The sequence below is a fragment of the Solanum verrucosum genome, unplaced genomic scaffold (assembly GCF_900185275.1).
Source record: "Solanum verrucosum unplaced genomic scaffold, falcon-dt-bn FXZP01000079.1, whole genome shotgun sequence".
In the NCBI taxonomy this organism is placed as follows: domain Eukaryota; kingdom Viridiplantae; phylum Streptophyta; class Magnoliopsida; order Solanales; family Solanaceae; genus Solanum; species Solanum verrucosum.
Window position 1 is genome coordinate 822178 of NW_026020368.1, and position 14180 is coordinate 836357.

The following is a 14180-nucleotide window of genomic DNA, read 5'->3' on the forward strand; positions in this document are numbered from 1 at the left end:
TCAGACATGGGCTTCATTCTCTATTTTCGGGCAAGGGTGAAAGTCATAAGAGAAGATTACCCTCTTGGTAAGAAAAACGGGAGAAAAGTGTTGTCATCTAGCTTGATCAATTTGTCGAGGCATTAGAAATCCAGTCTGGCTCAAGGAATTATTCTCGCTATTCAGCCCATTGTTCTGTCAACAAGATCATTTTTGACAATTTTTCATTCCTTTTTTTTTTTTATGTAGAAGAGTGAAGACGACCAAGACGACCAAGGGCAGAAGTGTCTTTTCAAGTCAAGTCAAAATTGTCTAGAAACCTCCTTTCTTCTCCAAACAGAACTAGAAACATCGCTATACTCCAAACCCAAAACAGAAGAACCCTTCAATTCTCCTTCAGTGTTCGAGAAAACCGTCCTCTTTCAGTGCCATATCGCCAGCAACACAACTGTGAGATTAATTGATACGTGGTTATCCAAGGCTGCCATGACTCCAACTCCGCCATTTGGACTCATAAGGACGATTCAAGGTAAGTAATCTAATCCATTAGTTATGGTATGTTACATGCTATTTCTAACACATTAAACCTATTTCTAGAAATATCAGCTCTCTCATCTCTTTCCCTCTTTTAGTTCTCCATACACACACTCTCTATTTCAATGAGTATTGTTGCAGTTGTGCGAAAAGTAAAGATCAAATTTAGTAGTTAGAAATAATGAATCTTTCCCTCCCTGTATGTATAAACTCTCCATTTCACCTTTATTTTCTGGATTTCTCCTTCTTATATCAATAACAATAATTTTTCGATTTTCTCAATGTTTGCTATTTAGAAAATTGTTGCGGAAACTATATCTTTTAGTTCTCAGATAAAGCCGTAAAAGTTATTGGAAAGATTAGGCAACACTTGGCCTAAATAAAGTTACTAATTCTACCGTTTTACTACAAGGACATATTAGTTGTCATGATTATTGGTAAGTACTATTTGGACACAAATTTTTCTCAAATCTCACACATTAAGGAGCACATTCCTTTCAATTAAACACATCCTTTCAATAACCTTTATTTTTAACAAAAGCCTACAGTGAAATTAACTACAAATTGCCCTCATCCTGGAATAACCATATTCAAACTTAATCATCATATAGCTGTTGTTGAGGATAATTGTAAAATTCTCTTTTACTCCTTTTTCCATAAGGTAACTCATACTTGATTAAGTGCCCGTTAAAATTCTCTTTTACTCCTTTATCTATAAGGTAGCTCATACTTGATTAAGTGCCCATTTAGATTGACTTGTTTTAGGTGTTTTAAAGCAAAATGCTTATAAGCACTTATTTCTAAGTCAAAATAACAAAATTAAGCCAAAGTCAATCCAAACATGCTTTATATCTTCTTTGTTTTACCCCTCCATAGTTCCCTAATCCTTTTTTCTCTTTCCTACCATTCTTTAAACTCACCGATTTAAAGAAAAAAGTAGTTTAATTTGAGAAGAAATGAAACTACGTAGCACAAGAAAAATGGAAAAGTTGTATGTCTAGTCATTACAATGATCTCGGAGATAATGATACTTTATGCCCAATCAGTTCTTGGATGATCTGCAGAATATCCTTATATGTGAGGGAAAGAACACGCAGAAAATTATCTTACACAACATCAAAAGCTTGCAAAACACGGCATACACTGGCAGCAGCAAAAGAGTGCAAAAAATGACTGTTTCGAGAATCACAACAAAAGTGTTTCAACTGCAATTCAAAATAATCAAAGATAATGTGTCTAGACACTGAATTGAATTCAAAGAAAATAAACACAAAGAGAAGTAAATCCTATTTATGTTAGTCAATTGGAAAGATGAACTTTTAAACACTGTACAAAATAATTGAAATACCTTTTAATTCTTTTTCATGGGAGGATTTTTCATTTCCATGCTTGGATATTCTTTTTCCCCCGAACTAAGATGTTCAATTACACAAATTAGTTTCCCAATAAGTATTGACACTATTTTTATTATTTGCATGCTCAATTATATTTGTTTTGTTGTTGCTTGAACATATCGTAATTGTGAAAGCTTGCTGCCATAAATAAGTCTCCACTTTCATGGTTAAAGTGAAGACTTTTCTATTTGAGTTAAGCATTTGACAGATTTTACTAAATGAATTTTAGAAACTAATACTCTTCTTATAATAAGTGTATCTAACCAAAGACATGATAGTTGTCAACAAGTAGAAGCGTGGTTGTAGAAATTTGAAGACGGAGAAGAAAAACTTCTTAGAACAATATAAAAGGGCTCTTCTAGGCTACAACAATTATATTTATAAAAAGAAAAATTCATAGTGTGTCCCCTACTTTTCATAACATGTGTTATTTTAGATGGATATCACTTTCAATTTTTTTGGTATAATGTGCTTCATTAGTTCTTTTCAATTTCTCATTGTGGCTTTTCTTTAGCGTAATATACATGCTTAACCTGCCTTGAGTAGAAGAAAGAGTTGTACTATAAAGTTCATTGGTTTCATTAAATATCATTGAACTTTAATAGATCATTGATGAAACATAGGTCATTTCAATTGTTGTAGTAGGAATGTTAATTTTCGTGATGAAATTTAATAAACTACAACTGAAAGTTCTCAAGAGAAGTACAATACAAAACTTTCTTTTTCATTGTTTCCGCCAGTTACATTTACTATTGATGTTGGATAGCTTTTATTATTTACAATTTGTTGTATCAAGTTTAAAGCACTTTACTTGAAGTAGGATTATAGTGTTGAGTTTGGAGTACCTTTTTATTGTAATTTGAATTTTTTTTATCTTTTCAAGTACACAGAAAGTGTATATTGACACCTCCTTTTCTGTGATGTTTTCTTAAAATTGATAAAGTATTGTGTATTATAATCGCAAAACTAAAACCTCATATTGTTCAACTGCCACAATTGTTTCATTTGGCCAAGTTTGAGATCTACTGATTTTGTAACAACAAATTTGTGATATGCATACTGCAAGTCCAACAAACTGTTGGAGTTGAACTGTGATGTTAAATTAAAGATGTGTATAATGTATTAAAATACTATCTGAATCTTGAGGTATTAAACATGTTAGACAGAATGTTGAATTTAGAGAGTTATCTTATGTAGAAAGAGTCATTGTCTATTAATCACAGTAAAGGACTAACTATTTGTTGTTTTCTTCTTTTAATTCCATTTAGCTTGATATTTTTGTTGCAGGATGGTTAACATTGTTTTTATTTCATTGAATTGCAATGTGTGCAACTATACCTATATGAAATGGCTCCATACAAATACAGAGGAGCACTCAACGTTGATTTCAACTGTCCGTCACAATTGATTTACTTGTAGCCCATGTGTTGAACTATTTATTTGCCAAGATTCATTGGGGATGGAGGTTGAGCTTACGAGGTGCCATGGTACCTGTATTAATAATCACAATAGGCTTATTGTTTCTCTCTGAGACCCCAATTCCATGATCGAACATGATAACCATAATGAAGCCAAAGCTTAACTGAAGAAAATCAGGGGAATTTAAAGATGTAGATAAAGAGCTCAATGATTTAGGTGTGGCAGTTGGGACTTCTAGGAAAAGTGAACACCCTTGGAGGAATTTGTTGCAAAAGAAATATACGCCACATCTCACAATGACAATCATGATTCCATTTTTCCAGCAACTTAGTGGAATCAATGTGATTATGTTCTATACAACAGTGTTGGTTAAGACTATTGGTTTTGTTGTTGATACTTCACTCATGTCTGCTGTGACCACAGACCACTGGTGGAGTCAATATCATTGCCGTTGTGGTTTCTATTTACTATGTTGATAAATTGGGAATGAGACTCTTGTTTCTTGAAGGGGGAGTTCAAATGCTCTTTTGCCAAGTAAGTTCATTTCATCTTCTTGGACTTTTTCATGGTGAAATTTTCATATGTGCTATTACATGATCCGTTCTATTTGACATATCGTAAGAAAGAATTCTACTTAAAATGACTCTATTCCATCGTAGTTAGCCAAACATATTGAGATCCATAAGAATAACCGAAATCTTGATACTATGTATATAGTTGAGTAAAAACTATGAGGTATTTTGAGGACACCATTAATTTGTGTCTGAAATACCAACATTGATTGATGAATCGAACCTAGAAATCTCAAGCTCAAGTTGATGTGGAATGTACAGCAAATAAATAAATAAATAGAAGAAGCAAGTTATGTTACAATTGTTGTTTGGTTAAAGGTTGTACCTTTACCTTTTATATTTGTACTCATCTTGATCAAAGACTACTTTATTAACTCAATTAACTTATCCAAACTCATAAAAAGAAGGAATTTTAGCTTAGAACTGAATATGAAAGAAGAGAAGCTTGGTAGCTTGTCCAATCCAGTTTCAGAGATGCAGGAGTCCAAGGCAACTGTCGGGCCATTTGAGTGCATACAAGATGCATTGGACAAGATGCCATTTGAGTGCATACAAACTAATACGGGTGGAACAACACTTTTGAAGTACTACTGAATAATTTATTCAGGCTAATAGGTTTTTTTTTCCAGGTTTGAATGATGAATGATAGACACAAGTGATAAATCTATTCATTTTTCTAGGACCAAAATGTAGACAAAACACATTGTTTGTGCTCCTTTTTTTTGGTGAATTTCAAAGTAAATTTTCACTTAGATGTATACAAATGGTAGTGATGGGGCTACTGGTTCTTACCTATGAAGCTATGGTTGCAATGAATTTTATGGGAAGAGTTAGGCACGTGTAATTTTGAAGATTGTTGCCTTATCTTAAAAAGAATGCATGTGCTTTTATATGTTTTTTTATGTGTGATTTTAGACATATATTATAGCAAACATACAAGGAACTAAAAGTCAAGTCCTGACCATTTGAGGAATGAATGACAGTACCATTGCTGGTGCAAAATATTAATATTACTTGGCTAAAAATGTTAGGTCCGTGCTTAGCACGAGCGACACTCATCTAGTTATCACCTATAAAGGGCTAATTATGTATTAGCTGTTGTATTGTATGGATTTGGTCTTTTTTTTTAATGTTGTTGGGCTGGCTGGAAAAGAGTAGAATTTGGGCCGGTTTTGGGGTCTTGAAAAGGAAGCATAGTGTGGTCAACTTGAATTAGGAGAATAACCACATGAATTGTAATTTTAGCCGAGTTGGTGTAATTGGTTAAATTTGATCCATAATTAAAAATAAGATGAATTATTTTTGATTAATTAACAAGCTTCTTAATCTTAACTAAATGAAATAATTAACTTAATCAAACTAATTAATTCAAAAATATTAACTATAATTTAAACTAAACTAATTAACAAAATATTTACGTAAAAGTAAAATCTTTTTGACGCGATTTTTGAATATTTATAAAATATACTGTACTAATTATATAAAAGCATATTTATTATTTAAAATTATAAAATGACTGAGATTACCTAAAATAACTTGAAAATATTTGAATTTTTATAAAATTAATTATTCCAAATCGTTTGAAATTAAAGATGCTCGTTGATTAATCTATAACGTGGAGGGACAAAATTGGGTGTCAACAATGACTTGTAATAACGTTAGTTGAGGTTTGTATTAGTTTAATTTTTATTATTTATTTAATAGCTAATTTCATGAGATAAATATTTTCATTAATGCCAATATATATTGGTATTTAGGTAGGTATTTGTATTTAAACTAACGTATTATATATGTCACAAATAATGTATTATCAAGTTAACGAGATCTTCTAACTTAAAAATATATTATTTTAAAAAGTTCCGTCACAACAAATGTGAAAATATGTGAATTTATAAATGTTGTTGTTCTCTTCACATGTTCATATAACATATAAACAATTTAACAATACACATGCAAAACACATCTGGTTAGATGACAGGAAAAATACAAAACAAATATTGTCTATAAGGTAATAATATTAGTGAGATAAGACTAATTACATGATTGAACCTCATCAAATTGAAATAAATATATACATAATTGCATTTAACTAATAAAATTATTCATTGACCATATTTATAGGTTTGCATGAATAATAGATATATATGACGATCTTATTTTTTGCCAATCGTATTATTCAAATCTTCACTTAAATAAGCAATACTATTTACTATAACATATATTTTTGAAATTAGTAATCACGTGCAACGCACGTGTTAGAAAACTAGTATATATATATATATATATCAATGCATATCTTACTTAAAATCTTATGTGAAATTATTAATTAGTGAAACAATATGTAATTATTTCAAACTACAAGGAGAATTAGTAAATATAAGAAATATTTATCTAATAAAGTAGTTTTTCTAAAAAATAATAATAATATATGTTGGGCTATTAATTCCATTTCAAATATTATGTCCATGGTCCAAGACTCCAAGGTGTGAAATGATATAAAGAATATTTTGAAAGTATTTTGGTAAATGGGCCTAATGTATGCACTTGTCAATGTATAGCTATAGTAAAGAGCAATTTTCACATATAACAAACAAAAAAATCATATTTGTATGCTATAGCAAAGTTTGCATAATTGCGCTCCATAACAAACATATATATGTATAATTCGCTATACATATACAATTGAAAACTATGTCTATTTTGCTATACATATGTACAAAAAGAAGCAGTTGTATAATTCATTGGCTCCTCTTCAGATTTGTATAATTTCGCTGGCAGACCATTTGTATAAATTGTTGTTAGCCTCTCGTTGGCAGGGGAATATTTTTATTGTATAATTATAAGTGTATAGGACGAATATATATGTATTTGCATGTGTATATACAATTTTCTTTTGCTTTATACAAACAGAAACGCAATTTATACAATTCTGTTGTATAAAGCGAGAGAGGCGAACACAGAGGGAGCGAGCGAGAGAGGGAGAGTGGCGAGCGAGAGTTTGAGGGAGAGAGGCGACTGACAAACAGTTTGCTACAGGACACAATTAAATCAAAGTGTGGTTATACAATTTAATTTGAATTAATAGTTTGTCATTATGTACAATTTTCCCTATAGTAAATCATTGATTTGGGCAACTAAAAAGATTTCTTGATTGAGATTTCGTATTAGAGCCCGTTTGGATTGACTAAAAAAGACTCGAAGAACCTCTAGACTTGACTCTTAGCACTATCTTGAATTATGGATTCAAGGGTTATGATCTCATGTTATGGATGATATAATGATGTTTAAACGTACCTTAGAATGTAGAAATCAACTAGAAAACATAGGTACGATTCGAGGGAACTCAAACAGAGAGAAGTGGGAAAGGGTAGAGGACCTGGCGACCCTGGCGTACTGAGTGGCGAAGGGCGCCAGACCTTGCACTACAGAGTCTGGGTTGGGGCACATTGGGTGGCGTGGCGCCCCAAAGCCCAAACTGCAGAATCTGATGTGGGGTGCACTGAGTGGCGCGGCGCCCCACCCATTTTCCCAGAAAGTTTGATGAATTTCCTTACTCATTTTCTAACCCCAATTCACCTAGAATCGAATGGTTTCTTCCCCAATCACTTAGATTTGAATACCCATCATTAGTGTACAAGAATCTACTAAAAACAACCTTAAAACTCATATGATTATCTCAAGAACTCATCAAAACCTCAACAATCAAGATTATGAATGAAACTTCAACAAAATTCATCAATAACTCAATTCCTTTACTTTGAAAAATGAAACCATGCCGAATTAATCATGATTGGCTTGTGGGTGAACAAACTCAATGCTATGTGAAATCACATATCTCTTAGGGATCAACCCTTGGCGAAATCCGCAACAAAATCCTCAAGAACTTGACGAACTCTTGACTTTTTCTCATCTTCTCCTCTTCTTTAACTTCTCTCAAAACCCTAGCGTAAATTTGGATTTGTAAAACTGAACCAAATCAGTTTAGACCCCTAGATATTACCAAATTTTGTTTTAACTTAATTGGGTAAGGAAAAGATCAAAATACCCCTCTTAAATCTGGGTAACTTTTCTTAACTAGATAACCCGACTTCAAACGGGCATATCTCTGTCATACGAGCTCGAAAATTAGCAAACTCAGTGGCGTTGGAAAGAGAATTCTAAGACCTTTCTTTTGATATCTTATGGGTCACCTAATTCTTTTTGTACTGAAAGTTATGGTCATTTGAAGTTGATCCAAAACTCATACTTAGCATAACTTGCCAAAATTTCCAAATTTATTCTTTCCAAAAATAGTTCTTTCAAATTCTAGTTTTTTTTAAGGTGGGATGTTACACTTAGGTCAAGGACTTTATATACCAAATGATATTAATATAAATATTTATTTTACTATCGGTTTATTGGTTAACCCGTTAAAAAAAGTCTCAAATCGTTAAGAACCGATAACCCGATAATAAAAAAAAATCAAAATAATTATCGAAACCGCTAAACCACTAATTCATTACTAATAAATTAATAAAAAAAATTCAATTCAAATTATGATCAATTTCGATTTGTTTTTAAATCGCCCTATAAAGTATGTGTATTAACAAAGAGGTAGAGTGTGAATAATGTACTATGAGACTGAGTTAACAAGAAAGATTGAAAAGGTCACAAATGATCCCACTTAAATTCAAATTCCCAAGGTAATTTATAGTCCTTTTAACCAAAATTTTCTTGACATACAATACTTCGCACAATTGGGAAAAGACAGAGTAATTTTACAACTATCTAGATTCAATATCGCTACAAGCTTTATGAACATTTATAAAGAGTGTTAATTGCCTTAAATGAACACTTTTAACGATAATTAAGTTATTGTTGTCAAAGATCATTTTCTATGTAGTGGAAACAAATAAAATGTGTAAATATGTATAGTTGATGAGGGCTAATAGGAGTATGAATAAAAGGTAAACGATGAGGATATCATTATTGGAAGATAAAAGGACATGTACATCACTAAAAATATTGAATAATTCACTTATTTTAAACTAATGAAAATTGTCCAACTATTCACTTAACATAAGTTGGAGAAAATATACTGGACAAATAAAAATAAACGGAGAGATTATTTAATGGATGATATTTAGAGTGAAGTAGTCACGGTAGAGCTATTTGTAGAATTCCATGACCCAAAAGTTAGAGACACAACATAAAAAGTTAATGCCACTGAATCCAGCTTCAGTTGCAAGGAATTGAAACTCGTTTTGAGAACGCTCTTTGCCTCCAGGAGTATGAGCCAACATGACCAAATCAGTTTGTGAAATGACCACATGAGAGGTATGCATAGGATCAGGTTTAACTGGTAGAATGGCCTCAACAACAATCACTTTCCCATTTTTTGTTGGTGTAGACTTATAACAGTTTTTCAATAACTTTACACATTGACTATCCCTCCAGTCATGAAGAATCCACTTTCATATACATCATCATTAACAAAAATTGTCAATATTTTAAAGAAACAATAAATACTTTTTTCTACTAATTTTTTAATTAATTTAAGGTACGTACCTTCATAAAAATAGCATCTCCTTCCGGAACACTTTCAAACATATCTCCTCCAACGTGTTCCACCCCTGCAATAATTAGTTAAAAAATGAATAATTGTATTATGTCGTTTTAGCCAATTTTAAGTTATATCAAGGAGAATTTAGTCGACCTAACTCACCCTATTCACACCTAACACAAAAAAATTATCATCATTATGTTCAAGGTTCCTCTTAAGTAAGAACTAGGACTCTAGAGTTTCAAACCTCAGTTCAAGAATTTAAGTTAGATATGTTTTTTTTTTTCTTTTCTAGATATGTGAAATTATATTAAGGGGTATCTTTTCATCAATTAAGTTCCAAATTAAATCTAGTTCTTCTGTTAATGATTTTCACAGAAATTAGGATTTTTATATTGTAAAAAAAACATGATTAATTTGTGACATGAATGAATGCTCTTTTTTGGCCTATTCTCTAATGGGACAAAGGATAAATATACCCCGAACTGTAGTAAATGGTATGCGGATACCCTCCATTATACTTTTGGGATATTAGTGCCCCTGCCGTCCAAAAACTAGAGTGTATATACCCTTCACTCTAACGGAAAACTATATAGGGACACGTGGTGCAATCTTATCTGTCGGGTCGACGGATAAGATTATGACACGTGTATGTCCATTAGTATAAAGGGTATATATGCTCTAGTTTTTGGACGGCAGGGGCACCAATGTCCTAAAAGTATGACGGAGGGTATCTGCATACCATTTATGATAGTTCGATGGTATATTTATCCTTTTTCAATTAACAAAGAAAAAAGAAGAAAGGAAGGTACCTTCATAAGAAGGAGCATGTTGAACAACATGAGGCAAGTCAAAATTAATGCCCTTAATGGAGGGGAATTTAGATGTAATCATGTTGAGGTTTATTCCAAGACCACCTCCAACATCAACCAAAGCCTTGATGTCCTCAAAACCTCTGTAAGTGTCAAGTATATTTTTCATCACCAGAGTTGTATGACTAATCATTGCTTTGTTGAAAACATTACTCAATTTGGGATCCGTCTTTTGATATTCAAATAAATTTACACCATGCATCCTCTCAAATGAAAATCCCCCTTGAAGAACCGTATCACTTAATCCAAACCTGTGATTTTAAATTAGATAGAAAAGAGTGAGATATGATCTAAATTCTAATTTGATTTGCTTTTGAACTTTGCGAATAATGGGTTAAATTTATCAATTTTTCCATAAAAATAAGATTCGGCAAATTTATTTAAGTTTGAGAGAGTTAATGATCACCGTTGCTCATTTTTTGATACCCTTTTAAGTAAATTTATTTTCGGAGGACAGTTGGTTATAAGGGATAAAGCGAGCGGAGAGATAATTTTAGCAAAATAGGTAGATGAAAAGTGTATATATTTAGATCTTTTGAAATAGTCTAGGACCCAATATGGTCCTTATTTGAATATTATATATATATATATACACATATATTTCTATTATTTAGAAGAGTGAAGTGGGAGGACGACCAAGGGTAAAAATGTAATTTCATTCTAACAAAAATCTATTAAGAAAGATAAGATATATATATATTTCTATTATTTAGAAGAGTGAAGTGGGAGGACGACCAAAGGTAAAAATGTAATTTCATTCTAACAAAAATCTATTAAGAAAGATATAAATAATTTTAGAAACATTTTTCTATATATGAAGTGAAGAATGATCAAGGGTAAAAATGTAATTTCACGCTAACAAAAATCTACCAAGAATGATAACAAGAAAATTAAATAGTTCTAGAAACATCTTAAGTTATTGTTATACCTTTAACTTATTTTGTTATTACTTCACTTTCTTTTCTTTTGTGAGTTATTGTGATATCTATTCATTACCCTCTCTCTCTATATATAAAGTAATTAATTTATGATAAATATAGCCATATTTTACTTACATAGAAAATAGCCTAAAATCATATAGAAAAGTATACACAAACTATACAATATAGCTTATCTATATGAACTAAATACTGACTATACATTATGGTACACTAAAAAAATTGAATATAGTTTACCTATACATGAAGTATATATGTAACTTCCGTTAAGATTATTAATCAAGTACACATATATTTGTTAGGTTATTATATATACTAGTACTAATACAAAAAATCTAAGTAGCTTAGTTGATTGGCTACTTGAACTTCTATTTTATTAGTGAGAGTTTCATTCCCTATATTGTAATCACCTTCCTTTTTCCTCCGTAAATAGGGTAGTAGGTGTTGATGTGTACTTTATGTAGAAGGTATAGTGTAGTTTAAGATGAAACAATTACTAGACAAATAAATTAAAACGTAGAGGGTATAGTGTAAGGCGAAACAATTACCAGGTGTTAATGAGTACTTTATGTTGAAGCAAAGCCAAGACTGGCCCCAAAGATGCACCATCTTCATTATCACTAACAAACATCTTTCCCACTGGTGACAGACCATAGAGTCTAACATTATTATTATTAATGGAGCAAGTGAGCAAAGAATAAGTAGCCAACACATAAAGCATTCTGTCTAACATATTGGCTGCATCAATAGGGTTATTGCAAGCCATTTTAGAAACAATTTGAGAAGAAGAAAGTTGAGTATCATTAGCTTTGGCTAAGATCTCAAATACATCCAATTCAATTGTTGAATTCATCACAAAGGGAAGTACTGATGATGACAATAATTGCATTGCATATGTAAAATTCCCCTCTTTTTCTGAGCCATTACTAATTGGTAATTGATTGTTTGCCATGCCTTAAATCAATTAGCTTAACACTTTCTCAATTTCCTCTAGCTAGTGCTCTTCCCTTTGTATATTGAGAGTGTTCTCTTAACCCTTACACTCATATATAAATACAAATAATAATATTAGGTATCACTAGCTAGGGTCAAGGTACGGCCCCAACATAACGTTTGGTAAAATAAAAAAAGTGCTTTTAATATTTTTTTAAAGGCAAAATTAATAAGTTAATTAGGATAATAAAAGTAAAATAATTACAAGCATATGTCCCTTTAAATTCATACCCCACTAAATGATTACACTATATACCCCCAACTAATTTCGCTTAACTGATACTAAAATGTCCTTTAGAACATGTTTGAATAGATCCTATAACTTGTTATATATAACTGAAAAGTCACAAGGGAAAACTACATAAATGATCCTATAAATTGTCATTGTATTTGCATTATTCTCCTCTCTTGTTAAGACACATTAAGTGTTTTTATATAGCATCCTGTGTAATACTCATATATTCATAAGAAAAAGGATATTCTACTGTTGCCATATTTGTTTGTGTCCACTATTTTTAGGTTAAAATAATATCAGAGAGGGTTGAAAATGAAAAAAAAAAATGTTATGTAGAGCGAAGCGAGGTTTTTTCCTATTATTATGTTGCAAGCTTTTATCATTACTTTAGATTCAAAAATCTTTTTATTCTATTAAATTTCATGTCAAATCAAATCAGACAAACAAATTGAAGCAAAGGAAGTAATAGAAACTGATATATGTACTCGTGCGATGGGTGGATCATAAAATAAAACCGGAGAGAGGTAATAAAAATAAATATATGTCCCTATATGTGAATCATGTATGACATAGTGCAGATTTTATAATCTTATATAAATATTTTTGGATCAGATCTTATTACGTACTAACATTTTCTATAGTATACGTAATTTTATAATTCATCAAGCAATATGCATTGCTTTATAAATTATTACGGCCGACACAGATCCAATGTCCAAAATATAATTTTATTAATAGAAATTTGGGCATGAGAAATAACACCAGATAGAATTTTGTCGCCTTTAACACCTAATTCAATAAAAAAAATGGTAAATAATTTCCCAATTATGCCATTAGTGGAATAATTCACAAATCCATTAACACAAATAATTTGAAGTGTTTGTCATGAAATCATTTAACATAATATTATTAGGTATATCGAAGTGATAGATCTTATTGCGCAATTGTTAGCTTTTTTTAAAAGCAATTCCGCTTCGCAATATGTGTCTAATGCTAGTTTTATAAATAAAGAAAAAAGGGTCCTTAAAGAGGAAAATACAAGCCAAGAGGGCCAGATTTTATTCCACAATTATTAGATGATTTATTATTAGAGTATTTAATTTAAATTATAGAATATAATTCAACTAATTGACTTACGTGAAAAGGAAATGTGTGGCTCGTGCATAGCACGGGCCTAATAATATAAATGGTATGTTTTGGGACTAATAATCGAGTTTTTGAAGCGATTGTTTGCGTGGATAAAAGAATAAGTTTTTTTATCACAAACTTGTACTTTCTTTGACGCTATTTAAGGCATAATAAGACTACCCACATACAACATTTTTGAAATATTTTATGTTGTCAATTATCATGATTTATAGTATTTTTACGATAGATTCACTTCAAGAATTAGTGGAATTTTTTGTATCTTTTTCAAAACATATTTTATATTGTCAATCATCATGATTTATAGTATTTTTATGCAATTTTTAAATATAAAAAAATTTAAAAAATAAGACAAATAAATTAAAATGGACCCAATATATGTTATTTTTGTTGTCTCAATTTATGTGACACAAATGAAATTTGGAGAGTCGTCTAAATTTTCATATTTTTTTTAAAAATATTTTAAGTTATTAATTATTGTGATTTATAATATTTTTATGTAACTTTCAAATAACGTACATTACTGGTCACTTTGTCCTAATTATGTGATATGGAT

The 14180-nt window shown here is 30.9% G+C and overlaps 1 protein-coding gene and 1 pseudogene across 1 annotated transcript; one reads left to right on the top strand and one right to left on the bottom strand.

The window, feature by feature from the left end:
* Positions 1 to 3239: 3239 nt before the first annotated feature.
* LOC125837968 (sugar carrier protein C-like) lies at positions 3240 to 4492 on the top strand (annotated as a pseudogene).
* A 4553-nt stretch (positions 4493 to 9045) lies between these two features.
* Positions 9046 to 12214, bottom strand: LOC125838081 (caffeic acid 3-O-methyltransferase 1-like). Its single transcript, XM_049517136.1, has 4 exons — positions 11799 to 12214; positions 10253 to 10563; positions 9446 to 9510; positions 9046 to 9348 (listed from the first exon to the last, which is right to left on the bottom strand). Exons 1-4 carry the CDS (start codon positions 12200 to 12202, stop codon positions 9046 to 9048), a joined length of 1083 nt encoding a protein of 360 aa, XP_049373093.1. The 5' UTR covers positions 12203 to 12214.
* Positions 12215 to 14180: the final 1966 nt, after the last annotated feature.